Genomic DNA, 25,493 nt, shown 5'->3' with positions numbered 1-25,493 from the left:
TTGTTTACCTCTTATGCTGTATGACAAAACTGAGGGGAGTTTCAACTGTCAATTGTAATAAGGAATTAAAAGGAAAAAATTTAAAAAAATCAAGGCTAACACAAGCACCTTGCATGAGCCTAAGATACACTTTAAACTCCAGTGTGTATGTTTATATTGCTATGTGCATCATTTTCAGGTTTAACCATAGTAAATAAGGAAAAGAGAAGGGTTTGACTATTTGCAGAGCACTTAATTTACTGCAAATTGGAAAGCCAAAATTCTGTAACCCCAAAATGCCAAAATATACAATTTACTGTGAGTAGGGGGGAAATGCGGCCATGTAAACCATGCAAATACTTGGTCTGATCTATCATATTTTATTTAATTGATGCAAGTTATTCATTATCAGCAGAAGAAACTAAAATGCTACCATACTAGGTTGAATACTGTGACCCAATTACAAGACAGTGCAATAGCTGAGGTGACAAAGTGGTGTCTCAATGAATATGAGCAAATATTTGGTAAGTGAAGAGGAAGAATGCTGCAAGTTGTTTTAGACTGAGGATAGTCCTATACATATCTCCTCAGAAGTAAGCCCCAGTGAACTCAATAGAACTTACTTCTGAGTAGACGTGTATCAGATTGTGTTGTTACCCTGGGCACTAAAAGTCCATACTAAGCTCTCTTAATGAATTGGGGGGACGGGACTTTTCCAATGATGTAAGCAACCCCTGAAAAGCTAGGACTGGTTTCTGATCCAAAGAAAAGGGGGAGGTAAACGCTTTGCAAAAAAGTTGTATAAACATTTTAACAGGCACTTCCAAGGGGGGGTGAGGAAGAGAGACCATAAGCTATGCAGATGCAAAGTATTGGGCAAGTCCTTATCTACATGGTTGCATTTCACTACAGGGCCAGTGTGTTATATCAGAGCAGGGGTTGGCAACTTAAGGGCCTTGGGCCACAAGCGGCCCACGGGAGTCGTTTAACCGGCCCCCGAGCCGCCCACTTGGCGAGTCCCCACACACTGCGCTAAACCGGCACAGCACGGCATGGGGACTTGCTTTCGCAGCACTGAAAATAACATCTGCACAGTAGTAAAGCAGCAAAATAGTTTGCAAAAATAATTAAATAATTAAATAATAAAACATCAGATTGTAATAAATGTTCTGTCTTCTATAATCTCTTTTGCATTTTGCTTGAAGAATATAATTAGTGGAGCTCATTCCCACCTCCTCCAGTGGTGTATTTAGCAAACTGTGTCTGCTTGGTTCCTTCCTACCAGCCCATGGCAGGAACAAAGCACAAACCTTGGTTTAGCGTTGCATACAAACTGGGGACCTTGGTTTGTTTTGCTCAAACCACTAAGCCAGGAACAAACTACCAAAACATGCAAATACTGCCGTTGTGTCTCTCCTGCTGGCCCAACTGAGCTCATGACTTATCCAAACTCACCCAGTCCATTCTTTGAGGAGCCAGGATTGGCCCTGGAACCAAGCCGAAAGCTCTGTCCCATAGATTAAACTTCCTCTTGGTGTTTATTCATTTCTGACCAGCAGTATTTATCCTGAAAAATCACCCAGTCCATTCTTTGAGGAGCCAGGATTGGCCCTGGAACCAAGCCTAAAGCTCTGTCCCATAGATAAACTTCCTCTTGATGTTTATTCATTTCTGACCAGCAGTATTTATCCTGAAAAATCACCTGGAACCTTAGCGCAAGTGCTGTTTGTATAGATCTATTTACATTGATTTGAAGAGAAGGACATGTTCCTAACGATAAAATTTAGAAAACAGTACATGCAGGTACGTGAACTAGCATCTTGAGAGACAGTATACATCCAGTTACTAGATGCAAGAGAATGGCCATATCTAGGGCTGCTTTGTTTAATTTATTTATCTGTTTAAAATGTTTGATAAACTGAAAATTAATTGGGCAGCAAAATTTAAATATATATTCTTTTCAATACAAATGCATATAAAATCTTGTTAAAAGAGGTATTCTTCCTTTTCTCACACAAGAGGGCTGGATGCTTCTTACAAGTTGATGCCTACTAGGAAATACATATGCATTCTTTTTTTACAAAAAAAGCCAAGCAAACAATGTTGCTTCAGAAATTCTGCAAAATTGAGTTGATTGATCATTTAACTAAAACTCGTATGATTTATTGATCAGGTTGCAACGTAGTTCCTAACCTGGCTTCCTGCCTTATTTCTGCGCTTCCAGAGACATCTGGATGGAAACAGAATGCTGGACTTTGATCCAATCAAACAAGATAGCTCTTAATCCCTTTCAGTCACCTGCCTTTGTTCATTTCTACTTGCCACTAGATGTTCACATTGGAAATCTTAAAATTGGTTTCCTTTTGCAATTGCGTGCACTTGTGGCATAAGTGTTATACAATTGCATAAAATATCCTTTAAAGAAACAACAACACCTAAACAAGACAGTCTGTTATTAGACAAGGAAACAGCACAGAAGAAAAAATGTAGCAAAGTGATAAGGAAGCTATCCGTATAAATAAATAATTAAAAACCATTATTGTAAGGATCTGTGATCCCACCATATGTAGCTCAGTCACAGTGGTGTTCGTTTATCCTTCCATAAAACATGGGTTTAAAAAGGCAATTAAAAGCAAGATTACAGTCCTGTCCTTTCTGGCAATGGCTGATCATGTTGAAATTTAAGGTTGTGTGTTGCTCCCTGCCCAGCACAGCATTGTCAGTTTAACTTCCCCATGTTTGATAGGAAGTTGTCAGAGATCATGTCGAAGACCCAAATACTTGTCACAGTGTACATCCAGACGTGTTTGTTTTTTTTAATGGTGAGAGATTAAAGCAGCACACCTATTCCCACTCCCTCCAAAAACCAAGGTGGTTTTCTCAGCAGCAAGGGATTTCCTATTCTTCTCCCCTACTCTGCATCTGTACAGCCCTGTTTTCATTTGCTTGGGGGACAGGGAACAAGTAAAAGTTGGTTGAAAGTGGTGTTTTCTAAGTAGTAAACTTGCACTAACAGCTGAGAAAGGTAAATAAATGAATATGATGCTAAACATTCAATTCAAAAATACTGTGTGTATAGTTAAGTAAGAAATCGAATGGCGATGGCTGAAATACAGAATTTGGCATTTAGTGTTTACATGGCAGTGGGGTTAGAGAGAGGCTATTGACTGAGAGCAGTGTGATGTGACGTGAATGGGAATAGGCGGGTTGCTGAGGGAAGCAGAGCTGCAGAACAGGATATTCCACATCTACCAGGCAGAGGTTGATCTGGAAGAAAGCCAGAAGTGGTTTGTGAAAGCAACAATAGCTTAAGGTGGTCTTGCAGAAAGGCAGAAGACTAAGGATGTTATTAACACCAGTGAAGGCTCCTTTGCTGTTTAACGTTGGGTACTAGAACAGCAAGATAATAAACTTGCCATGCCACGTCTACTGTGCCTCATTTGCAGTAATAAATATTCAGGGCAACTTCCTCAAACTAAAAATGTTGCAGGAGTTTTCCGTTCAGATCATGGGAGCATTTCAATGATCCAGCACAACAGTAACTAGGAAATTAGAGGGAAATGTCTTCGAAAACAAGGTTGGTTGTGAAAGAAGTAGCTCCCGGGGATGTTAATGGTAAGAATTTAATATTGTGCCTTGTGGACCTGAAGTTGTGTTGTGGCGTGTTATATTTTTTAAAAAAGATGTTTGGGGGGGGGGAGAGAATCACACAATCTTTTCCATAGTATAATAATCATGCAGCAAAGCAAATATGAGTAATATTTTTTTTATATTTAAAGTGAGATTTTGGTGAACATGTTGTGGTTTATTTGCATTTCATGACTGAAAAGTATATGCTAAGACATGTGGACATAATACTGGGGTGTGAGTTTTGTTTCCCCTTTAGGGTTGGATTTGGGGGAGTGTGCACTCCTGAGTAGCTGCCAGAATGCACACTTTGCTTTACATGTTTGTATGTATGTTGTATCCATGAGTGAGCATGTATTGAGTGCACTTCTCCTCTTGTCATTTGCTTGAGCGTCTTACCCCACTATTTTTCTTCCTTTGTACTAGGGATATGGAAACTGTGGCCCTTTAGATGTTGTTGGCCATGTTGGCTGGGACTAATGGGAGTTGGAATCTAACAACAGCTGAGAATGGGGCACTGGTAGTCAATCCTCCTCCATATATAGTTTGCTCACCACAATTTATCAAAAAATATGGCATAATTACTTATGGCACGCCTTCAGGCCATACCTGCAAGCTTTTGGGGGTCAGTCATTTGAGATTCCTTAGCAGAGCTAAGAAACTATTGTGGGTAATGCACCACTAAGTCATACTCAGAGTAGAGCCATAACTTTAGTAATTTATGGTCATTGATTTCAGTGGGTCTACTCTGAGTATGACTTAGAGGGATATCGTCTTCTGTTTCTCAGGCACATTTTGTCATACCAGATGTGTCCAATAGCTTAGAGTTTCTTGGTAAAGGCTTGAAGTGCCTAATAAGGCTACATAAATAAATCAACCCTGTGATCTTATGAAAGATTACATCCCTTTAGCAAACGGTTAAAGTTCATGTTTATTCTAACTGAAATAATTGAACAATACATAAACATACTCTCCTGCTTGTGAATTAATAGATAAGCAATGATTATTGTAAATCAGCCTTTACCAAATTTGTGCCCTCCAGTTTTGGGGGGTTGATGGGAGTTAAAGTCTAAAATGGGTGGAGACCCTCGTGACGTGCAGGCCAGCCTTGGTCCACAAGGCCATTTCCCTGTCAGTGGCTGACATCTCCTGATGGGTGGTGTTCAAATTTGCTGGGGGCTGCTTCATCAGCACATCCCCTGCAGAGAACACACTGGTGAAGCAGACCCCTGCATAGAGCAAATTGGCCCATCAACTGGTGAGCAGAGTGTTTGATCTTGCTTGGTGCTGCTTCACCAACACTTACCTGGGGGAAATGCGCTGACCAAGCTGCCGTCCACCCAGGCCAAAATGTTTTCCCATCCCTGGGCTACAGTTTCAGGAGAGCACATCCACACCATGGAGTCAATGGATCAATCCTACTTCTCAGTGAACTCTTGAGAATTGTAGTTCTGTGAGAGGGGATAGGAGTCTCGTAACAATTCCCAGCACCTTTAACAAATTAGAGTTCCCAGGATTCTTTGGGCCAAACCATAATTGTTACAGTGGCATAAAACAACATACTGTAAATGTATAGTGTGGATGTGACCTGACAACTCAACATTTTGTGGCTACTGAATATTCTCAGTCCACGCTGTATGGTTTTGGTGGTGTGTCCCCCAATTAGTCCATTGTCTGCGTTTTGGCTTATGTGAGAATGAGTCTGGGGGCAAAGCCAAGACTTCTGGCCCTTCTGCCTTTGTTTCAGTTAAAGATAGTTGCTAGCCAGAGTTGTGGGGATTTTTTTTTTACATTAACACTTTTTAATGTGCATCACTTTTTCTTTTAGCGCCAATATGCTGCTCTGCTCGCCTCAGCTTAGCGGTCTGGGCCTTCTTGGGATTCTTTCTCTTATATGCACTTCGTGTCAATTTAAGTGTTGCCCTGGTGGACATGGTAGAATCAAATACAAGCTTGACCAAAAATACTTCTTCAAATGTGTGCAAAGAACATTCTTCTACCCCAGTTGTTGCTCGTAACACTACGGTAAGTTTTACCAGATCTACTTTTGATAATGTGAACTGTCTTAAAGGGTATGTGTATTAAATTATTTTATCTTCAAGAGCTGGCGGAATGCCAGTATTGATGGGGGTGAATAAAGGGTTGTATCCAACTAAGTTCTACTTAGAGTAAACCAAATGGACAGTGTCCACAATGAGCCCACTCTACTAATTTCAAAGAGTATGACGTAACAGTGGGCACAACCTAAATACTCTTGCAGTGTAATCTGAGGCATTTACTCAGAAGTAAATCCAGGTGATTTTTAATAGGTCTTACTCCCAGTTAGGTAGGTATAGGATTTCAGCCTTACCTTGGACTAAGCCTCATTTGGTAAGACCCATTGAAATCATACTCCTACGTTCTGAATAAACATGCAAAGGATTATGCAGAACTTTAAATCAGCACCCCCTTGTGAAATTATCCAAGGGATCTTTAAAAGCAGTTATGCTCAGAGGACTATATCTTATCTCTCAGCATTCTTTTGCATGATCTGTGCCTTCAAATAGCCTTTGAAGTTCTTCCTATCACAGAGATTCTGCTCAGATGATGCCACTATTTTATCTGCATCACTCAATCTGAACTCTGACTCCTTACACAGGGTTGGTATACATCTGGAATTTCCCGGAAATTGCTGGGATTTGGCCACTGGAATCGGTGTGCGTCTGGGTGGGAATCGCTATAATGTCCAGGAAAATCCAGACATGTGGCAACCCTTGTCAGAAGTGTAGGCTTTGGTGAATTTTCTTGAAAATAGCTTAAAAACATATTTGCCCCCCCCCCCAAGGCTCAACCTTTGTGTCCAGAATTTCACTTTTCAAAATACGGCTACCCTACCTTACAGTAATTCTTGTAGGAGTGCGTTTGTTTAAGGCGAGTAACATTCAGTCCTCATCTTCCAACTCTACAGTGCTATGATTCTATGAAATCTCTTTATAGATTTTTGCTGCCTCCATTCTGCCTCCAGAATCACACATACACAGCAGAATCACTCCCTTCCTGTGTGGTGTGGTGTGGTGTGATGTGATGGATGCTACTGTTCTGAAAATAAAAAGATAACACCCTGGAACCTAGGATAATGCCCTGACAACCCTAGAGAACTGCTGTCAGCCAGTATAGACGATAATGACCTAGATAGACCAATGGTTTGACTTGTCATAGGGCAGCTTCCAATGTTGTACATAGTACAGGCCAACCTGGACTCTACCACAAGAATGTAAATGAGGTAAATTTGGGTGGTGTTTTTTTTAAAAAACCTATTGTACAGCCTATAGTTGTTTAAAGTTTGTAAGTCTGTCAAGTGTGGTGGTTCATACATTAAATAAAGAAAAGAAGAAGAGAAGGCTTTGAAATCAGTTGATATGTGATTATTTTTTATGACACTGTGACTGGGCTTTGCTTGCTTTAGGAGCCTGGTTGACAGAATGAAAACAATTAGCAGGATATTAACCAGCTATGTATATTTTAATGTCATTGATCTAAAAAAAAACCCCAACAATGTGGTCACTCTTTGGATGTACATAGGGAGTTCTTTCCATGCGTCCCATGAAAAATGAGCACGTAGTTCCCCATGTCCATGACGGGCATGTGGAAAATATAGTTTGTAAGCCACTCTGCAGTTAGCAATGTATGTCACTGATAGGTGTGCAGCGTTGCTGGATGGGAAGCATGCAGTCCTTTGTTGTATCTTCCTGTGATGCAAGTGGCGGGGTGGAAACCAGACCTTCATGTCTTTTTCTCTCCCTCCCTTTCAGGGGAAAAAGTATCCATGGGATGCAAATACTCAAGGCTGGATCCTTGGTTCCTTCTTCTATGGCTACATCATTACACAGGTTCCTGGTGGATATCTTGCCCGCCAGTTTGGCGGAAAGAAGCTGTTGGGGTTTGGCATCCTGGGCACTGCCATTTTCACCTTGTTCACACCTTTGGCAGCAGATTTGGGAGTCGGGTACCTCATAGCTGTCAGAGCTTTGGAAGGCCTGGGTGAGGTAATCTCTCCTTCTCCGCCCCCTTTAATTGTTGTTGTTATTGTTGTTAAGAGTTTCAAAACAATTACTTTGTAAGTACATTAACAATCCCCTGTAATGTTGATAAATTACATTAGGTCAGCCTTTTCCAACTTGGCATCTTCCAGATGCTTCAGGTCTCCAACTCCAGTCAATCCTAGCTCTAGCCGGGCAATGCCCAGATGTGAATGGGCACCAAGGAAGGCACCAAGTTGGGATCAACAGCTCCACAGGGATCTGGTTGGGGACTTTGCAAATAGGGTGCTGGACTAGATGGGACCTTCGTCTGATCTAGCTGGGCTCTGCTCATGTTCTTAATAGCACTTTTCTCACTTGGGTTTTCCATTGCTGCCGCTTCAGTTATAGTTCCACTGGCTTCTTGCGTGCTCTTATATTTTTCCCCAGCAGATAGACATAGATGGGCATGAATCTGAGAATTGAGGGTTCCTTTTCTCCTTCCCAGTTTTCCTTACACCCACCTTACAATGAACATGTCTTCTATGACTTCATTGTGAGGACGAGCCTATTGTTAAGATCATAGAGCACCACATTAATGGGAAATGGTATATTAAGGGCTACGGGAGGAGCTGATATGAAAGGTATGTCGTTCCTCTGTGGCTGTGGAACTGATCAAATGGCATCTGCAGAGCTTGAATAGAGGGGAAGGAAGTAGGAAGTTGTGCCAGGATGGGCGGACCTGGCACTTAACTGAAATTTGTTATGTAAAATGTCTGCTGCATGCTTCCTTAAACAGTTGTGCATAAGCTGGGTTAAAAAAAATAAATCTTTGGGCATTCCAAATTTTGCACCAAAAACCTGAATCCTGCAACTGTATAAATTATGCAAGTTGAGCAGTTTCCCCTAATTTCTCTGACTATACATAATTTACTCTGCGATTTTTGTTGTTTTTATTTCTGCCCCATCATTGTGAGAGGCAAAGAACTTCCTAGGACAGCTTCGTTAAAAAGGGAGGAAATGCGGAAAAGAATATTTTCCGGAAGCTGAATTCTCCACCCATTGCCACATTCTGTGCTCTTGCAGAATTGCAACATAAATCCAGCCCTTCCCTTAGCTCCCTGGGTTTAATATGATGCTTTAATATGCTTGTGACCTCTTTGAAACTTAATTGTTCATGAACATTTTTATTCAAAGTTCACATAGTTTTGATTAGATTTCTGGTTTAATTTAGGGGAGTCTGGTTGTTGTTTCTTAACCTGGTCTGTCTGCAGAATGAGGTCTCTTCCCTGCCATGCTGCCCGACCTCCTATGCATGTTGGCATTTAATAATCCAAACTGAGGGAAAACCACCACTTCAAATTATTTGTGCTGCTGTTTCTATGCAGAAACCAAAAGTTCAGCATAATTGTTATGTCCACAAAGCATATTCAGCTGAAGAATTGAGGCAGGCAAGGAATTAGTTCTGCTTAATTGCCCAGGAGCTATGTGTGTTTTGTTCAGAAAATAGCTTCGTACTAAGGCAACTGGTACTTTCTCCAGGCTGCGTTGGAGATGTTTTATTGAAGTGAATTTTGGCCAAGTCATTTTACTCTTGAAAGATATGTTGTACTACAAACAAATGTGTTTTCCAGGGTGTCACCTTTCCTGCCATGCATGCCATGTGGTCCTGTTGGGCTCCTCCACTGGAACGCAGTAAACTTCTTAGTATTTCATATGCAGGTGAGATGCTTTAAAAAATGCTCAAGGCTAGCCAATGAAGATGCAGCACTAATCTCTTTTAACTGTGGTATAACGGTTGGGAACAGGCCACAGGATTATGCATTCCATTTCTGCTCCCCACCCCCATACTCCTGCAGCTACCCATTAAGCATGGTTCATTGATGTGCATGCCTTGCCACTAAACCATGTTTATCCCTAACCTAGGTGTATTCAAAGCCTAGCATTTTCAATCCTTGAGCAGTCTATGTACTGCTAGGATATATATATCTATATCTCTTTCTATCTATCTATCTATCTATCTATTTAATATATAGATATATATATGGGGGGGGGACAGGGTGGCTGGGACAATCCAGCCAGATGGACGGGGTAAAAATAATAAAGTGATTATTATTTTAAAATAAAACTTTAATTTCTAGGTGCGCAGCTAGGAACTGTTGTGTCTCTTCCATTGTCTGGCTTGATCTGTTTTTATATGAATTGGATTTATGTGTTCTACATATTTGGTAAGTGTTTTCACTGTAAATGCCATTCAGTTGAGTAAAGATTGTATTTTTTTTAATTATTCATTTTAAAATATGCAAAACAAAATAGTAATGAGCAAACTTTCTCAAACCCCCCTCTTTATACAACTAATCAGCAGTATTAAGGTGTGAATTAGGTTACTCACTTTTCTCTCTCTTCCGCCTCCCCTCCATCTTTTTAATAATTATATATAACTTTTAAATATGGTTCAGGAGAATCCAGTGGTACTCCAATTTGTCATAGGTACAATTAAGATACCACAAATCCTAAGGACAATTAAAAAAAAAAATACAGCTGGAAGATTGTTTTTCAGTCCTCCGGTGTTATTGTAAAGTTTTTGTGTGTATTTCTAGAACACTTTGTGCCTGATCATTGTAAATAAATGCCTAAAATACTTCCCCAGCTATTTTGCCTGTCACACCCTGGGGAATGTCATGATCTGATGACATTTTTCTGTTAAGCTTATATATGCATGTGTGTCAAGAAATGTGATCTACAGACTGCCCACAAAGAGAATTTCTGTCTATGGGAGAGTTCGTTCGTTTTCAGCAACCCAATTCTCTCGCTTAAATAGTCCCATTGTGCAAAACATCTCTGATTAATTTTGTTTCGTATCACACCCACGGCCACCTCATCTATGCCTTCTTTAGCTACAGGAAGCTGACAAATCTAGAAGTTTTTATGCATTTGATGTATCCTTAGTGGCACTGTGGGTTAAACCACAGAGCCTAGGACTTGCTGATCAGAAGGTCAGCGGTTTCAATCCCCGCGACGGGGTGAGCTCCCGTTGCTTGGTCCCTGCTCCTGCCAACTTAGCAGTTCGAAAGCACGTCAAAATACAAGTAGATAAATAGGTACCGCTCCTGCGGAAAGGTAAACGGCTTTTCCATGCGCTGCTCTGGTTCGCCAGAAGCGGCTTAGTCATGCTGGCCACATGACCCGGAAGCTGTACGCCGGCTCCCTCGGCCAATAAAGCGAGATGAGCGCCGCAACCCCAGAGTTGGTCACGACTGGACCTAATGGTCAGGGATCCCTTTACCTTTACCTAGCAGACAACGGCAATTGGTACACACGGCTTCACATTTAAGTGATCCTCTGGATATGCGCACACACATTTGTTATGTTGGAACGATCTCTTTCATTTACCTTTGGAGGCGGGAGTGGCTGGTTATGCCTGTGGGATCCACAAGTAGCTCTGGCTTGAGAGACATTTCACGGTGATCTTCGGATGCTCTGTAATAGCAGCTGGCAAGGCACTGTGGGTGGGGCAGCCCTGTTCTCCCAAGTTTCCCAGCACCAAACATCACTATAACTTGCCAAGAGGAGAGAGAGGGGTAAAGGAGTGTCAGATTGGTTCTGCCGCCGTGTCCACTGTGTGCTGAGCTGCCCACTGTCTTATCCTCTGCCCCTCTCCCTCCTGGTAAGGGGCAGTAATGTGAGATATTGGGAAGCCAAGCAAGAGCAACACAGCACCACCCTGGTGGGTTGTAGCGATGCTTGCAAATTTAAAGTCTCATGGCTGCCATTTCCTTGACCATAAGCGTTGTTGTTTTCACTTTAAGGTGCCCTAGGTGTGCTGTGGTTCATCTTCTGGATGTTGATAGTTAGTGACACACCAGAAACACACAAGAGAATTTCTCATGCAGAAAAGGAATACATCCTCTCCTCCCTTACAGATCAGGTGTGTACTTTTTGGTCAAGCCTTTGCTCATTTCTGTTGACGTACTGGGGTAATATACATCCACTATTGTATTCAAAGGACAAAGAGGTCCTTGAAAAATGCTTTTAAAGCTCAGTAACATTTTGTTGTTTTATAAGATTTATTATCCGTCCTTCGCCGTAAGGTCCCAAGGCGGGATACATCAATAAAACATGCAATTATAATTAGAACCGTTGCAATTATAAATGCATAAAACAGATGGAACAGAACTGTATAAAAGAGGTGGTTCCAGCAGACGAAAAAGCCAGCTAAAAAGAACATTTGGGTGAGAAAGGGAACAAGAATGCCCAGCAGCAGAATCCCTGAAAAGTCACCACTCAGACAAATGTTTTGTCCTCCTAATGTTAAACAAAAGTTCACCCATGCTGTGCACCAACCATGGTTAAGTGTGGGTATACCTGCATGCAGTAGGTAAGGGACTGAAGGAGGAACATGAATCCCATAGCTTGTTCCTGATCTCCTTAAGCGTCTGCATTAAGGGATCTACCATTATGCTTAAGAGTGCAGACTGGCAGGAAGAAGCTCTTTAGAAAAAATCCTCTTTGATGTTTTAAGAAGTGCGATTCAATTTTTTTTAAAAGAACATCTATGTGAATTTAATTCCTTCTCTTTAGCTTTCTACTCAGAAATCCATCCCTTGGGGAGCCATACTGACGTCACTTCCACTCTGGGCTATTGTCGTAGCACACTTTTCTTATAACTGGACTTTCTACACACTCCTTACCCTATTGCCTACTTACATGAAGGAAATTCTGAGGTTTGATGTGCAGGAGGTAAGATACCCTGTGTTTTCCAGTTACAAAATTTACCCTGAAGTGACCTAGGCTAGATTGTAAACTTGGCTTTCAGTAGGAATTACAAAGACAGTCAGAACCTAAGCACCCAGTGGGGCGAAGCTACAGGAATAACCTCCTGACCATGCGGTCAGGGCTGCACAGGGTCATTCAATTATAGCACAACTCTACATAGGTCTATTTATTATTTATACCCCGCCCATCTAGCTGGGTTTCCCCAGCCACTCTGGGCAGCTTCCAACAGAATATTAAAATACAATAGTCCCATGGAGTCTAATGTGACTTGCTTCTGAGTAGACATGCATAGGCTTTCTCTGTTAGCCTCTTGGCTGAGTGGAAATGCGATCCCAAATTGCTGGTTCATGGCTTATACCACACACTGGTATTCAGTATGTGGCCTTGAAGTCAGCTCTGTATGGATATCTGGCAGTGCTGAGAGATTTTAGGAACAAGAATCTCAAATGGCATCTTTGTCACCTGTCACAGGAACACAAGGCCACGTGTTCGTGTTTTTCCTGGGAAATCCATTCTAGTGAGCGAAGGGGAGGCTTTGGGTATCCAACACTTCCACACACCCCTGCAGCCCATAAATAATTCTGTTAATTTAACCAGCAATATTACTTCTGGAAGTGCAGCTCTTAAAACTCTAGCCACTTTTTAGTGAGCATACTGAAATTTGAACGTGCAACTTAAAAATCAATTTACTATCAGAAGAGAGAGAATTGTCCTTTATTCTGTCTCTCTCTCTCTCTCTCTCTCTCTCTCTCTCTCTCTCTCTCTCACACACACACACACACACACACACACACACACATTACGGTGCCATTGCTGTTCCGTTTTGCATTTTAAGGTTAACGGCTTAATTAAAAATGTGCTGCCCATTCAAGAGCATTTGCTAAAATTAGGTTGAAGCAGCTGTGAAGAGCAGCCTATCCAACTCCTTTACCTTGTGCTTCAATTCTAAAGGTTGCTATGTAAATTCCTTCAGAGCAATTGCAATTTTTGTTCTGCTGGCTGCACATTTAACAGGCTCTCTGAGACTGAACACCTGTGACAAACAAATGTGCACCAGAGGGTTCTTTTTCCCGGGAGGAAGGAATTGAAGCTGTTTCTCTGGCTCCTTGTTCCTTTTCCTCCTGGAACATTCTGCTTCTGTTCTTGGGAGAACCTTCGGATAAGTCGCCCAGTCTGCTGGGTGCAGCATCAAGCTGGGTTCCTTAACCTTTGGGAGTGGCAGAGTTGCTGACTGGGAGTGCTTCACTTCAAGTCAGAGTCTGAATCCCCTTTGGTGGGTCTGGGTCTGCTGATTTATAAACATGTCCCCTCAGTGTGTGACACAGATGCTATGCAGAACATCAGTTCTTCTGATTGCCATGGGCTTTCCTACAGTGGATCTTCAACAGTAATCACACCCTTTGGGTAAAATTTTCCAGAAATTTCAGTTACAGAGTTGGCTGTTGACTCTTCTCTTCATGAACTGCCTAAAGCACGCTAACTTTTGTCTGCAAGGTGCATAATTAAATGGAGAAATCCCTGAAGTGTGAACCAGCCCTTTAAGCATCTCCTTTTAAATCAGATTGATCTGATACCAGCGCTTTGCAGTTTACCTCAGTAGAAATAGAATTGGTCTTGATATATATAACAAAGAGAGCCAACTTGGTTCCCCTCCAAATATTGGATGACAGCTCCCATCATCCTGGACCATTGGCCACACTAGCTGGGGCTGATGGGAGTTGGAGTCTACAAACATCTGTAGGCATAACATTGGCTCTGTCCTTTTGCTTACCTGAAGGGTTTCTCAGACTCTTTTTTTCCAGAATAAGCCACCTTGCCTGAACATGGCTGTTGCAGTTCCCGCTCACTGTAAAAAGAATCTAAGCCAAGACGGGTGGACTGACAAGCAGTTCTAGCTGCCACTCCAGCCTCAAACCAGGCAGATGTCTTCTCCTTTAACTTGGCTGTTAACCTCTGGTGTATCTCTGAAAATAGGTGGAAAGCTGCTGTTGTTAAACCAGATACTCGTGTCTCATAACTCAGGATTTGTTTCCACTGTAGCTTGCAAGAATTTATCACTTTGCCATATCCTTAGAAAGGAAGTCAGTTTCCTTTATCATAAAATGTGTGACTTGTCAATTATGTTCACTGGTTATCTTACAGTACAGTATCCATTAAACACTACAACAAAACAGCTGTTTCAGACAGTACAAAACAGCCTCTAAATAGCTGTCCCCAACCCCATTTGTACTGCTGAAGACATTTATTATTTTTATTATTCTGTACTTAGGTATTCATCTTGAAAGTAAATAAATATATGCACAAAAACGGTGTTCCCATCCCATCCTAAATCTGGTTTTCTTTTTCTGTACAGAATGGATTTTTATCTGCACTGCCTTATTTTGGCTGCTGGATTTGTATCATTCTATCTGGTCAATTTGCTGATTATTTGCGGGAAAAGCAAAACATGCCCACCGTATGTGTTCGCAAAACATTTACCCTGATAGGTAAGGAAAGAATGTGCTTGTTTTCAATTTGGCTTGTAGTTTAAATGGGGTTTTGTCGAGCTTGTGCAATGTTTTTGCCTGCTTTAATAAGCCCCCTCCCTCAGTTTTGAATTCTTTCCTGTTGTAAAGAAAGCTGCAATTCTCCTGCCGGATTCTTTCTGGCAGGTGCATTTTATATACGCTTATATTCCCAGTAGTAACAAGAGCATTCCTGCGCAACCTGTGTTCCATAATACCAAATGCAGCTCCTCAACTCAGCCTTGTATGGTGGCCCACCAAGGACTTTATAAACACTTCACTTTTGCTGCTTTTGCTCTCAGTAAATGGTAGGCATCCCTGGCTGGGTATGCAGAGTGGTCAGTCCCTTTCTGGCTGCTGCTCCCAGGATTTTGTGGCTAGCAGAGCCAAAGAATAACATTGGTGAGATGCTCTTCGTGTGCCCTTGGGCTTTTGGAGAAAACCGGTGCCTGGACACTTCTTCTAACAGCTGAGAGATGAAACCAGCATTGGACCAGATGTTAATAGCTTTGGACAGAGCCCTTGTTTCTTATCCCTTACTGGTTGGTTGTAGGTTCATAGGAAGGAGCCTTAACTGAGTGTAATGGAGAGTTAACTGTTATACTGCTGTTCCCGCTATAGGTGGCCCTGTGTCCAAATGAGGCAGTGAGTCATGCTGTTTTTCTTGTTTGCAATGAAGCTGCTAAGCATCCATTCTGGCTTGGTCTCTTCTCTGAAATAAACCGACACTGAGTCAGCCCTTTGTTACATCATCTAGCTCAGTATTGTCTACACTGATTGGCAGTGTCTTACCATGTGCTTCTCAGCGCCGCCGCCCCCGCCCCCCGAGATGGCAGGGATCTGAACCTGGGAGAGTTGCTTTTGAAGTAGGCGTTCCACTACTGAGCTGTGCCATCTCAATCCATCCTCCATGTTCTCCCCATGTTCTCGCTTGCCCTTTCCATGTGCCAATAACTTCTGAATAAGCTCTCGAAGCAACCTGAAATGGCAATTATATAAACTGAAGCTGAGATAACTTCACAAAAAACAATGATTTAAAATGCAGATATTTTAATCAACTGTTCTTCTGCTCTGTTCTTTCTCCATCTCCAAATGCCCTTCGCTATTTCATCGTAATATAAAACAATAAGTCTTGATCAGAACGGGATATGTTTGATATTTCCCATATTCTTGTGACTTTTTTATTACCCAGTTGGGTTATTTAATAAGCAACTACAACAGGTTTGTTTGTTTTAATGAACATCTAAAGTACCAATAGCTTCAATTTTGTCATGGATAAGGTAGCTCAGGCAAAAGAATGCATCTCCAAATTGAATACAGTCATGCCTCAGGTTAAAGTCGCTTCAAGTTAAATCTTTTCAGGTTGCGTCCTGCGGCGACCCAGAAGTAACGGAACGGGTTACTTCCGGGTTTCACCGCTCATGCATGTTCAGACGCTCAGAATGACGTCACGTGTATGCGCAGACGCAGCAAATCGCGACCCACACAGACGCGAGTTGCGTTCTGCTCATGATGTGAACGGGGCTCCGGAACGGATCCCGTTTGCATCCAGAGGTACCACTGTAGTGATATAGTTTGTTCACTAGGTGGCAGCACAATGTAGAATAATTACTAGGCCTTTCCTCTCTTTATTTTCAGTTTTTGTAATGATGGTCAGTCCATAAGACAGCAGCACAAAAGACACAGAGATTAAAACATTTCTTAGCTAGCTTGAAACTAGATTCTGCTTTAAAAGTTCCATGCAAAAGTAGTTGCTTATTTCTCACTTAGGCTGCTTACTTTCCACCCGTCTTGTAACATTATAGTAGGCCAGACAAAATAATTTCATAATGTTACTGTGGGACATTTTTCAGTAATGTGGATCTTGGGACAGACTCTAGGCTCTGAGTGCGACTGCAATGATCTCTTTCCCGGGGATTGAATGCATTCATTCAGTGTGTGTAATATGCTTGAGAGCAGTGCTGCATGTCTTGAACCGATCCTGTGTTAATCCCTATGAATGCATGAAGCTGCCTTGTATATTAGTCCATCGAGCCCAGCGTTGTCTGCTCCAGAAGAGTTCTGCTTCCAGAATTCCTTCTAACTGGAGATGTCAGGCTCTAAACATTCACATGCAGAGCATTTGCTCTTGTCACTGATCAATGGCACTTCTTGTGTCAGTAGGAACTCCTATACCCTTACAAGTGTCTTCTTCCACCATTGTGTGCCTTCAACGTTGCACTCTACCAGGGCCACTACCTCTTTTTTCATCTACCCTTACAGCTTCTGAGTTTCCAGGTGCTCCTGCATCTCTAACCTGTTTGCTTTCCTGTGCCTTGGTGCAACAGGCTCTTTAGACGTGGTTAGGATACAGCAATGGTTGACAAACTAAGGCCCGGGGGCCAGATCCAGCCCAATCGCCTTCTCAATCCGGCCCTTGGACAGTCCGGGCATCAGTGTGTTTTTACATGAGTAGAATGTGCTCTTTTATTTAAAATGCATCTCTGGGTTATTTGTGGGGCATAGGAATTCATTCATTCCCCCCCCCCAAAAAAAAATATAGTCTGGCCCCCCACAAGGTCTGAGGGACAGCGGACCAGCCCACTGCTGAAAAAGTTTGCTGACCCCTGCTTTAGGCAGTCTTGCCCAGGGATCAGCAAAGGACTGTTGCTTTGTTTATAGATCAAGAGCTGAGAACCACCAGTATTATTTTTTAATGAAAAGTCACTGCAATGTTTTACAAAGAATAAACAAAATTTGGGTTCCCATGAAGGTAAGGTTTCTGCTTTGTTTTTATTAAGGAATGATTGGACCTGCCGTATTCCTTGTAGCAGCTGGATTCATAGGCTGCGATTATGAAATGGCTGTTGCATTTGTAACCATATCCACAACACTAGGGGGTTTTTCTACATCTGGATACAGCATCAACCACCTCGATATTGCACCATCGTAAGTATTCATGATTGAGTGTGCATTTTTTCAAACAAGATTCCCTGAAACACTGAATTAAATAACTACAGTACTTGTCTGTGTTTTTCTTCAGTCACTGATTTGGGTTAATTCAACTCCTTTGTGTGGCAGCCTTAAGTTGCAATCCTACCAATGCACGCTTAACTCTGGGAGTAAATCTTATAGAATCCTGATCTTCCAGGCTTCTAAAATGTGCAGGGAGCCTCCAGGTATACAGCTTCAGTGGGGCTGACCTCTGCATAGAAATGCAAAAGGTTGCAGCGTGTAATCTGCTGTTGATATTTTCTGCCTGCTTCCCCTCATCCACCCACCAGCGTTTCTGTAGCACATGATATTTGCTTGTTGAAGGTATAGAGGTACTTGCATAGGTTGACACTTAGGTAATGGGGAAGAGCTCCTGTGGGACACAGATGTACTATAGACATTATTTTCAAAGTGCATATCAATGCCATTGCAATGCTTAGATATATATATTTTTTGGGGGGGGAGCTATACCACTAAGGGATTTATGGATCTTTATAAGATACTCATCTATCCTGTGAGGCTTTTCCTCTTTGGCATTCATCTTCATAAAGTCATTGATGTTTAAGCAGTTCCAAGTTAGCAAAGGTCATATAAATGCCAGCTTCTTTATTCAACAAGTATGTAATTAATATACTGAAGCTGTGCAATGGTTCTTTGGGGTTTCAGTTGGTGGGGTCTTCCCCACGCTACCTGGGGATGTCCTGAACTGAACTTGGAACTTGCAAGGTGTGTGTTCCACCACTGAGCTTTGGCCTTGCCCCAGGCATCCTTTCTCGGAGTATCATTTTGCCTTTCCCTCACATTACCAGACAGGGAAGCGCACGAGGCACATTTGGTCATGGCATTTCTAACATGCCAGCTAGAGTGAGCTCCGGTTTTTCTGCCTTCCAGTTTTTTGAACTTCACACCTTTTCCAGTCTGGTTGGTGGTTTGTTAAGAATTGTGTTGTTTTACAGCTTATTATTTTTTAAATGCTTCCAGTTTGTGAATTGCTTTTTGAAAATTAAGAAGCAAAAGCCAAAATAGATACAGTATGTGTTTAAATAAAATTAGAGGAAAGCAAGTCGCAAAGTTACAGTTCCTCCCAGATTGCACTGCCCTTATGCAAAGTGTATCCACACAAGGGCTTAGAGAGCGGCCACTTGCCTGCCCACTGTGAATCCCTGTGTGAAAGCCAAGTATGAGGGTGACTTAGCACTTGGGTTTTATTTCCCTCACAAATACTTCATTGAGAAGTTTGTGCATGTCTCCTAATCCACTCTGGACAAGTGGATGAATCATCTGTGAAATTCCTTCTGGGGTGTCTTGTTTCAGTATGTTAGGAGTGCCAAAACATTTGAGCTTGTGCTGAAAATATCTCCCCACCCCATACATGTCTAGTTTTATATAATATACGTGTGTGTGTGAATTGCAAGGGAATAAAAATCCTACCATCGTTCCTGAGTACCAGAAAGAAGTTCAAGGCACTATGGCATTGGGAACCAGCTGATTTTCTCTTCTTATTTTCTTAGATATGCTGGCATTCTCCTTGGAATTACAAATTCATTTGGCACTATCCCAGGAATGGTGGGACCACTTGTTGCTAAAAGCCTAACTCATAGTGTAAGTTATTATTGGTCTCTCCCCCTCCCCATTTTCTTCTTTTAAAGGTTAAAGATTTGATTGTCTCATGTGTCATTATTGGCTGTGGGTTTTTTCTTATTATTTTTAAACAAGACCAAAGAAGATTGTTTTATACTTTCTCTCTCATACCATGTTTATTGATATAAAACTGCAGCCATATGTCATGCAGCAGAGAAAATTAATCTCTTTTCTGAGACACTCTGTACTAATATCAATTTTTATTTTAATAACCCATATGTTCTCGTCCGTTGCTTTGTGAGCTGTGCCATAGTAACCCTCCCGTTCAGCAAAACAAGTTCTTTAAGCCTCTTCAAGCATATATAAAACAAAATGAGGACAACCTGGAAAGAAGGGGGGGGGAGAGCAAAGCTTCATGGTTCCACTGTGTGAATTTAACTGGGACCCCTGAAGAAAAACATCCTAGCACAGAACAGCTGCCTTTTTAGCCCCATCAGTTTTATTAAGTGGTAGGCACCCTTGAGTCTGACAAACTGGTGTTGGGTTGACATTGATTCCTCAGGATTTTAAAATTGGGGGGGGGGGTCAGAGCGCAGCTCAAATCTCCTCTGGCAATGGACCTCCTATAAATTGAGGTTCTCAAGTTTTCATGTATTCACAAGACAGGTTGTTATACTGAAATGTTACTTAATAGCAAGAGTTGCAAACTTTGAGCAACTTCTCAAAGTTCTTTATACACTTTATTCCATTGCTGGTGGAAACTTCAGTTTAAAACTCGCACTAAACTCTTGAGTGTAGTTTATACAGATTAAGAGTTACACCCCTAATTGAATCCCGTTTAGCATAAGTCATACTGAGCTGAACAAAATATGCCATGTTTTGAATAAATAATTGTATTGGCTACATAGATCCAGTCTCTAAACAGTGCTCAGGTGGACCAGGAAAGAGCAGAGAGTTCAAGTGTTCTCTTTATTTCAAGCCTTAACAGAAGTCTTCTGGTTTCCTCAACCCATAGTTGGCCACGGCATCTATACCAATAAACTGTGGCTTGAGCAGTCCTTGCAACCCAATCCTCCAAACCAGGGATAGGAACATGAAGTTCTCCATATGTTGTTGGGCTACAGCTTCCATCACCACTGACTTTTGGCCATGCTAACTGAGGTCCAGCTATATCTGCAAGTCTATGGGTTCCACAACCGTAGGCAAACAATGGGTTTAAAGGATCAGGAATGCAACACCTGAACGCAGCCATCTTTTTAATACAAATTATCTGCTCCACACATTCTCCTTTTCCTGCCATTCAGTTTATTCCTGATCATGGTTCTGTTACAGCAATGCACTGATTTATCTCCTTATTTCTGCCCCTTTGCCAGAATACTGTGGGAGAATGGCAGACTGTCTTCTATATCGCTGCTGCCATTAACTTATTTGGAGCCATCTTCTTTGCATTATTCAGCAGTGGAGAAGTTCAAGACTGGGCACTCAATGGCTACCACTTGCATAGGAACTGAAGGAACCCTGGGGTTAATCACCGCCACACATTGCAATCATGTGACCTGGAATGCCTTTCACATGACGTCTGCAAAGCCTATTGTGACCCTTTCTTGTTGCAGCTGGAAAATATTTCACATTTCAATATGCTCATTCTGTAAGAAGAATGTAGGATCCAGTCTTACACAATTGATTGGTGTCAGATACCTATGACACATTCTAATCAATGTATCAACTTTTTAAAAACGTGCCTGAATTAAATATTAGTTGGAGGGGGTGTAACACAGAAAAATATGAGATTTTGTTGGTTACGGTAATTTTAGGTAAGGGTTGTTAGAATTATTGCTGGTTTTAGCTGTATTTATCTTGTATGATTAATCCAAAAAGTAATGAAAATTAAAAACAGGGAATTAATCCTTGGGCCCTCTTAAAGTATGTATTTGTCAGCATGTGCCCACTGTGACAGGAATGGGGAACCTCTAGCTTTCCAGATGTAACTGGACTACAGCTCCCATCCTCCTCCACCATTGGCCAGGGCTGATGGGAGCTGAAGTCCAGCAACATTTGGAGGGCCTACCTTTCTGCTCAGGCCTTGCTTTTGAACTTCCCATAGTCATCAGGTTGGCCGCTATGAGAACAGAATGTTGGGCCTAGATGGGAAGTAGGCCGAATCCAACAGGCTCTTCCTATGTTCCCTGTGCCGTGTGGTTTCACCAGACCTGTGAAGCACAAACACTGCTACATCATGGAGGAAAATAAGCCCAAAGTCTTTTACTATATGGAGAAATTCAGCAATGATGTTGATTTGAAGGAACGGTTTCTCTTTCCCCTCCTTTTTTCCTCTCACTGTCCTAATACTCATTTTGAGCAACAAACCACAATTATCCAGGCAGAATAAGACCAAGTGGCAGCAGGATCATACTAAAAGTTGGTCGCAAAATATGTACCAACACAATCCTGTGCATATATACTTGGAAGTCCCCTGGGGCTTCAGTGGGACTTATTCCCAGGTAAGTGAGTACAAGATTGCAGCCGAATTGACTATTAGGTTTCTGAATGAATAAACCTGAAGGTTAAACTAAGAGTGTCTGCATAGGCTCCCTTCAGGGATTGGGTGTGCCCATGTAACTGATTCAGAATCCTACAGCCCTCAGCCAGTCGTTGACGTCTGTCAGTTCACATTGCAGATAAGGCCTGTGTCAGCTTATTTTGTCACAATGAGATCCAGAATACTAGTAAGGGGTTGGCCCACATTGCAGTGCACCATCTTTTTCAGAGGATCTCTCCCTAACTTCATATTTGATGCTAGCATGCCAAACTGGAAATGGAGGGAATATCCATGCACAGAACCACCTAAGAGATACAAGGAAGAAGAAGAAGAAAAAACTTTTTAGAATAGGTTTTGGGATTCTTCCCGTACCCGTGCTGATTTTTTTATTTTTTAAAAACCCAAAAATTATTGAAGAGCAGCATTGGGGTTTCTCCACTACTGCTGTGGTTTGAAAAGCCATGCCATACCCTGGTCAGAAGACAGTCTCCAAAAGTAGAGCTGAGGTTTCATGTCTACACACTAAGCGTAAGTTCCATTGAATCCACACTGGGACATAATTCTGAAGAGCTCTGCCTCGTACGATGGAAATGTGAACTTCCGTAGCACTGAATGTGCAGTTGTGAGTGGGAATGACATGGTGGGCTAGGCAGCTGAGGCTTTGGCCTCGATATAGAGTACTAGGACACAACAGGCTAAATGGTCCTCTTTTGGATCATTCCAGGTGTAAAGCAAGCCAGAGGGGGGACACACTTTGGTGTTCCTTCCACCAACCCAAAGGGAAACCTGATACACCTCCCACACGCTGCTCCAGTGGAGCCCAGCTGACTTCATTTCTGAGAAATGACAGGTTACTTTTGTTAGCCAGCTTTACATACATTTTAATTTTCATTGAAATGTTATAATGACGTCTTGTCAGCTGTGTTGTATTTTGCAACTTTCAGTGTAATAAACAGTGCGGGCATTTTGGTTGGTGTGTTTTGTGTGCTACCATGCAACTACAGACCCTAACATGAAGGCTGCCATTTGTAATAACAGTAGGTTTTGCTTTTTTGGAAGGGACACCCGTGTTGTAGCACACACTTGACTGGTGACTCTTCGTGTCTATAATCATTATATGCTCAGCCTTGTTCAGCTTCTGTATTCAAGACGACCGATGGTGATTCTTCGGGTGCTAGAATGGGTATCTAAAGTGAATGTGTGGCTGACACAACAGACTGGGCATTGCATGCCACAATTGGCTTTATTGAGCATCTTTCACAATGAACCGAAAGACCAACACAAAGAACTTAGAATCATAGAATCATAGAATCATAGAATCATAGAGTTGGAAGAGACCACAAGGGCCATCGAGTCCAACCCCCTGCCAAGCAGGAAACACCATCAGAGCACTCCTGACATATGGTTGTCAAGCCTCTGCTTAAAGACCTCCAAAGTAGGAGACTCCACCACACTCCTTGGCAGCAAATTCCACTGTCGAACAGCTCTTACTGTCAGGAAGTTCTTCCGAATGTTTAGGTGGAATCTTCTTTCTTGTAGTTTGGATCCATTGCTCCGTGTCCGCTTCTCTGGAGCAGCAGAAAACAACCTTTCTCCCTCCTCTATGTGACATCCTTTTATATATTTGAACATGGCTATCATATCACCCCTTAACCTCCTCTTCTCCAGGCTAAACATGCCCAGCTCCCTTAGCCGTTCCTCATAAGGCATCGTTTCCAGGCCTTTGACCATTTTGGTTGCCCTCTTCTGGACACGTTCCAGTTTGTCAGTGTCCTTCTTGAATTGTGGTGCCCAGAACTGGACACAGTACTCCAGGTGTGGTCTGACCAGAGCAGAATACAGTGGCACTATTACTTCCCTTGATCTAGATGCTATACTCCTATTGATGCAGCCCAGAATTGCATTGGCTTTTTTAGCTGCCGCGTCACACTGTTGGCTCATGTCAAGTTTGTGGTCAACCAAGACTCCTAGATCCTTTTCACATGTACTGCTCTCAAGCCAGGTGTCACCCATCTTGTATTTGTGCCTCTCATTTTTTTTGCCCAAGTGCAATACTTTACATTTCTCCCTGTTAAAATTCATCTTGTTTGTTTTGGCCCAGTTCTCTAATCTGTCAAGGTCGTTTTGAAGTGTGATCCTGTCCTCTGGGGTGTTAGCCACCCCTCCTAGTTTGGTGTCATCTGCAAATTTGATCAGGATGCCCTTGAGTCCATCATCCAAGTCGTTGATAAAGATGTTGAATAAGACCGGGCCCAAGACAGAACCCTGTGGCACCCCACTAGTCACTCTTCTCCAGGATGAAGAGGAACCATTGATGAGCACCCTTTGGGTTCGGGCAGTCAGCCAGTTACAAATCCACTGAGTGGTAGCATAGTCAAGACCGCATTTTACCAGCTTCTTTACAAGAATATCATGGGGCACCTTGTCAAATGCCTTGCTGAAATCAAGGTAGGCTACATCCACTGCGTTCCCTTCATCTACCAGGCTTGTAATTCTGTCAAAAAACGAGATCAGGTTAGTCTGACATGACTTATTTTTCAGAAATCCATGCTGACTATTGGTGATCACAGCATTCCTTTCTAGGTGCTCACAGACTGTTTGCTTAATGATCTGCTCCAGAATCTTCCCTGCTATTGATGTCAGACTGACTGGGCGGTAATTATTTGGGTCCTCTCTTTTCCCCTTTTTGAAAATAGGGACAACATTTGCTGCATTCTTGTTTGTGGCAGATCAACAGCTCATTGTGCAGAATTTGAAATATCTGGATCATCTTCAACTCTCTCTGTGGAGACAGAAGATGTGGGCAGTAGCACTAATGGAGAAACTTAGCATGTTAAGCATTAAATGGTGCTCACAATTCATTTTTCTGTATAGAAATGTGGTATCCACTCAGAACCTTTTATAATGACAGCAAAGATATCTGACACTTAACATTACACCACAGGTGAACCTGTGTATTGAGTATTGTGCTGACATTGTTGCTTGCTTCATTATGCGAGGGAATGGGTTCTTTCTAACTATATTTGAAAATTTATGTAAAATTTCCATTTATTTTTTTACATTTTTTAAAAAAGTGGATAGGTGCCAGCCTCAAGGCTAGGAGTGGAAATGATGCTGGAAAGGAGGACTTTTAGCACCACCTTTTAAATAGCTGCTCAGTACGAAAAAGATACTTGCCATGCATAGAAAAATAAGGGGTTTCATATACAGCCTTTACTCTGACATGCGTCTTTAATAGTACTTTTCTATGGGGGACAATTCAAATATACAGTTTGTCATCCCCCAACCTAAATGCTATCTGCAATCTGAAGTGCTGTTATCCAGTAAACACTTCCCTACTCAGTTCTGACAGCATTTACACATTGGCCCAAGGTGATTCTTGCAACCCAGTCCCAGTGATTTCAAGATCAGGTTATAATCTTAACCGTGCTTGCTTGAAAGTACCTGTACTAGGGAATGAATAAACCTTACCTCCACCTAAAAGTGACTAGGCTTTAGAATGTAAGGATGAATCCA

The 25,493-nt window shown here is 42.1% G+C and overlaps 1 protein-coding gene across 2 annotated transcripts; it reads left to right on the top strand.

Moving 5' to 3' along the window:
* The first annotated feature begins 3,004 nt into the window (after positions 1–3,004).
* LOC309524481 (sialin-like) lies at positions 3,005–22,946 on the top strand. 2 transcript variants are annotated; one of them, XM_082242422.1, is made up of 11 exons: positions 3,009–3,594; positions 5,435–5,631; positions 7,398–7,631; positions 9,239–9,326; positions 9,746–9,832; positions 11,414–11,532; positions 12,186–12,344; positions 14,734–14,866; positions 17,665–17,812; positions 19,369–19,459; positions 20,812–22,946. In XM_082242422.1, the coding sequence occupies exons 1-11, from the start codon at positions 3,540–3,542 to the stop codon at positions 20,947–20,949; spliced, it is 1,449 nt and encodes a 482-aa protein (XP_082098548.1). In that variant the 5' UTR covers positions 3,009–3,539; the 3' UTR covers positions 20,950–22,946. The 2 variants fall into 2 exon arrangements, with proteins under 2 accessions (XP_082098549.1, XP_082098548.1); XM_082242423.1 differs by lacking the exon at positions 9,746–9,832 and having other exon boundaries at positions 3,005–3,594.
* Positions 22,947–25,493: the final 2,547 nt, after the last annotated feature.

Source organism: Podarcis vaucheri, assembly GCF_965113315.1.
Source record: "Podarcis vaucheri genome assembly, contig: HAP1_SCAFFOLD_306, whole genome shotgun sequence".
Lineage (NCBI taxonomy): Eukaryota > Metazoa > Chordata > Lepidosauria > Squamata > Lacertidae > Podarcis > Podarcis vaucheri.
This window is presented reverse-complemented; position numbering and strand designations above follow the sequence as displayed.

Coding starts and splice junctions, on each gene's coding strand:
- LOC309524481 (XM_082242422.1), top strand. CDS start 3,540: ATGTCTTCGAAAACAAGGTTGGTTGTGAAAGAAGTAGCTCCCGGGGAT. Junction 9,833..11,413: donor TTATGTGTTCTACATATTTG/GTAAGTGTTTTC, acceptor TTTCACTTTAAG/GTGCCCTAGGTGTGCTGTGG. Junction 11,533..12,185: donor TCTCCTCCCTTACAGATCAG/GTGTGTACTTTT, acceptor CCTTCTCTTTAG/CTTTCTACTCAGAAATCCAT.